At 40.1% G+C, this 4,150-nt stretch overlaps 1 protein-coding gene across 1 annotated transcript; it reads right to left on the reverse strand.

The window, feature by feature from the left end:
• Positions 1 to 410: 410 nt before the first annotated feature.
• LOC107805374 (NAC domain-containing protein 72-like) lies at positions 411 to 945 on the reverse strand (the record flags this gene model as incomplete). Its single annotated transcript, NM_001325773.1, is given in 2 exon segments — positions 411 to 679; positions 765 to 945. Coding segments are annotated over 2 exon segments (450 nt in total), but the record flags the coding sequence as incomplete, so codon positions are not given.
• Between the last annotated feature and the right edge of the window lie 3,205 nt (positions 946 to 4,150).

A 4,150-nucleotide genomic window follows, 5' to 3' on the forward strand; every position in this document is an offset into this window, starting at 1 on the left:
TGCACCTGAGATTGATTTCCGGTACCTAATTCCGGGAACGAATTAAATCCAGCTAGAGTGGCCCAATCGAAGTTTCCAGAACCCAAGTGCTGAAGATTAAGCTTATCATCTTGTTGTAAATTCCTAAGAGAGTTCATTCTTGGTAAGGAGAAGTAACGGTCCTCAATTTCTGGTAAGGATTCCAGCATATCATCAAATTGAGAAGAGGATGATGAAGAAGAACCGTGGCTTATTTCCTTGCTGCTTAAACCAGAAATGTTCGGTTTTTGCCCACCCGAATTCTTCTTATAAATCCGACAAAGCACCCACTCATCTAGCTGAAATATATATTATTAAAAAAAACATATTAATGTCACAATTCAGAAATAAAACAATTGTAATTAATTGGAAAAAGGGGTGGATATACGTACCCTAGAACTTCCATTTTTCCTTGGAGATTCACCGAGTCTATATTCATGCATGATCCAATTAGTCTTGGTTCCTTTAGGTGCTTTACCCACGTAAAACACTAAAGCTTTCTTAATTCCAACTTTTCTCCCTTCTGTAGTGATTATTTTATCAGTTCCTGTTGCTTTCCAATACCCAGAGCCAGCTACTCTGTTTGGTCGTGATCCATTCGGGTACTTCCTATCTCTGGGACTGAAAAAGTACCATTCCTTTTCTCCAAATATTGCTTTACCTTTAGAAATCAAAAAATAAATCAATTTAGAAACACTAAAACTAATTGAATAAGAAAAAAAATGTTAGAAGATAGAGAAACTTACTTGGAAGAACCCAAGGATCAAATTTGTACAAATCAATCTCTGCAATAATTTGTAAAGAGAAATCATGGCCAGCAACTTTGCGACACAAGTATTGAACTAAAAGCTCCTCGTCAGTCGGGTAAAACCGAAACCCGGGTGGCAAACTTAGTTGTGAAAGAGGGTCCATTTCCTGAACACCCATTATTCTTCTTGGCAGCGAAAACCCAAGCAAGCAAATGGTTAAATGGCAGATAGAGAACTGCGAAGTCTTTAAAAAATTGGGGAGAAAATTATATTTTCTGAATTTTCTTTTCTAATTTCTTGAATTATGTGCAATGGCGGTTGTTTATATAGGCAGAGACTAGTAAAAAAACACTAGAGATAAGTACGGTCGTCCTTTTCGATGGGACCCAATGAAGTTTATCGTGGGTTCTAAAAGACGACACGTAGCAAAGGTTCGGCGTTATCAAGCGGCCGACCTTATCTTATGGTAAAAGCCTTGAGGCAAGTGCATGAACCCATAGCTATACAAGAAACTTTTTTTATCATCTAACTTGTAAATTCAATAGTGAATAAATCTTGGTTTTCCCTCTACTATAGGGTAAAAACAGTAATGCTGAAAATAAACATGTAAATTCAGTGACTTGATTAATTTTGTTTTGCATTGCACGAGCTTCTATTAGTATATACGGTAAATATTGATACATGACTATTAAAAAGAGGACACGTGAAATTCGAGACGGGTTGCTAAAAATCGAACGCAACTACTCTGCTTGTCACCGGAAAGGATAACATTCATAAAGGTGTATCAAATGCTCTGCGTACGGTAGCATTTACTAAGAAATATTCTGCAGCATTAAGAGCGACGATTCGTTAGAGAGAATCTAGCATTTATGTTTACCGTTATATTTTTATCAATGACCTCATAATTGACAATAAAGGAGGGCACAATCCTAGGACCTCTTTCCCTAGATATAGATATAAATAGTGAGTTGTTACCATTGTAAAGAATACGAATTTTCTGGCAAAATATATACTATATTCTATACAAAACTTTATACAATTTTACTTTCTTACTTTCTGATCTCATCATTGCTGTGTCCGGAAACTGTGTTCACGAAATCACCATCTTTGCTATTTTACCTACATTCTAAGGCTAAGTATTGTATATTTCTTCGATTATTGTATTCTTTCAGGATCAAATTAGTTCACTTGTCTAGAAAATCACGTATAAATTCAGCTGTACCGTTTTACGGATAAACAGTTTGGCTCCCAACGTGGGGCCTAGACAGTCGTGCAATTAAATTGAATCTTGCCTTTTTACTAATGTGTTTTGATTATTTTGTCTTAGAAAAAAACACAAAGAAAATGGTAAATAACACTATTAACGATGCACACAACCTTGAAATTTGAGGGGATCAGCCTTCTTTCGAGGACTCAATGAGTGACACCTGCAATGAGGGGAATGACGCCCCGCCAGTGCATGACACACGGTATCCTCGATGGATTCGGAAGACTACTCCTGATGATGCTGATGAGGAGCATGTAGCGGATGCTGTGAGGGTCCTACAAGAGCAACAAGCAATCATTCTAGGCCATCTCACGCGGCAAGATCAAGTTGTGATAGAATTGAAACAGGCACTATTGGGGGCCTCGAATAATGCAAACAGATGAGATCCAATTCTTCCCGTTGTTCCCGCAGACCAAACAACATAGAGAGTCAACAACAACACTCCCAGGGGTGAAGTTGGTTTCGACGGGGCGGGGGAGGGGGGGGGGGAGGGGGTAGATCGGGTCTTAACAACGAGAACGGTTCATTCAAATATGAGCTTTTACGATTCATGAGGGAAGTAAACGTCTGCATGGATCAAATCCCGGGTGCACCACCAGTATAAGGCCTGAACTCGAAGAAGTATGTTCAATTACCGTACAAGCTAAGTGCGGCTCCATAACTAATCCCGAAGTATTTCAAAATGCCTGAAGTTCCAAAGTATGATTGAACTTCAGACCCACAGGAACATATTACCACCTACACAACGGCGGTGAAAGGAAATAATCTAGCTCCTCACGAAATTGAATCTGTGTTTCTAAAGAAATTTGGAGAAACTCTAACGAGGGGAGCCCTAACGTGGTATTCATTACTGTCCGAGCATTCCATAGATTCCTTTGAGATGCTCGCAGATTCTTCCATTAAAGCTCATGTCCAGGCAAAAAAGGTCAAGTTCGGAAGGCCGACATATTCAGAATCGTACAAGAAAAATCTGAATTATTACGAGAGTTTGTTACCCGATTCCAGAAAGAAAGAATGTTGCTCCCGGTCGTCCCAGATGAATGGGCAGCTGAAGCATTTACTAAAAGATTGAATTCGAGAAGTTCAGATGCTTCCCGGAAGCTAAAGGAGAGCTTGCAACAACTTGGGTAGTACGAGTCAATGATAAGGATCGAAGATGACCAGGTCGGTTCTACATCATCAGCGAAAGGACAAGAGAAGAACAGAGAAAAATCAAAGGATGACTACGATGTGGATAGGTGGACTTCGAGGGACCGGTTTTTGCCCTACGAGTGTACTGAAGGCCGTGGCAGAAATTTCCAAGTAGCAAACAAGTTCATCGTTGACAGATGGATTGATTGTGGTCGAAACAATACATCACTTCAAGATAAAGAAACGCCGAGGTCTCGATATCTTTCTTACCTCAGTTTATCAGAATATAACTTCAACGTCAGTGTATTGGAACTGGTGTCAGCCATAAGGAACATTAAAGAAGCACGATTCCCGAGACCTATGAGGTTTGATTCCAGCGAGAGGGATCCCAATTTATGCTATGAATACCACGGGATGAATGGTCACCGGACATGGGATTGCCGACATCTTCAGGAGGAGGTGGTAATGCTATTGAAGAAAGGTCATCTCCGAGAATTCTTGAGTGATCGAGGTAAGAATAATTACGGTCGCAACAGAGACAACATGGAATCATCGAAAGCAGGAGAAGAAACCCTATGCCAGACGATCAACATGATCTTTGAGGGGAACGAGATTAATGGGGTCACCTTTTCGGCGGCAATGATGACTAAAGTATCGATAATGCACAGCAAAAGACTCCGGGAGGACGATATCACTTTCACGGAGGAAGACACAGACGGATTGTTGTTACCATAAAATAACGCACTGGTAATCTTTTTAAATATGTTAGATTTTAAAATTAAGTGTGTTCTAGTGGGTCCAGGAAGTTCGGATAATATCATACAATGGAGAGTATTGGAACAAGCTAAACTCACAGGAAGCATTATTCCGGCAACAAAACTCGCTGGATTCAACCTTGCAAGCGTGACGACCCAGGGAGAGATCTTGCTGCTCACGAATGCTGAAGGAGTAATGAAAACAACTATCTTCTAAGTAGTGGATGGTG

The sequence above is a fragment of the Nicotiana tabacum genome, chromosome 2 (genome assembly GCF_000715075.1).
Source record: "Nicotiana tabacum cultivar K326 chromosome 2, ASM71507v2, whole genome shotgun sequence".
In the NCBI taxonomy this organism is placed as follows: Eukaryota; Viridiplantae; Streptophyta; class Magnoliopsida; order Solanales; family Solanaceae; genus Nicotiana; species Nicotiana tabacum.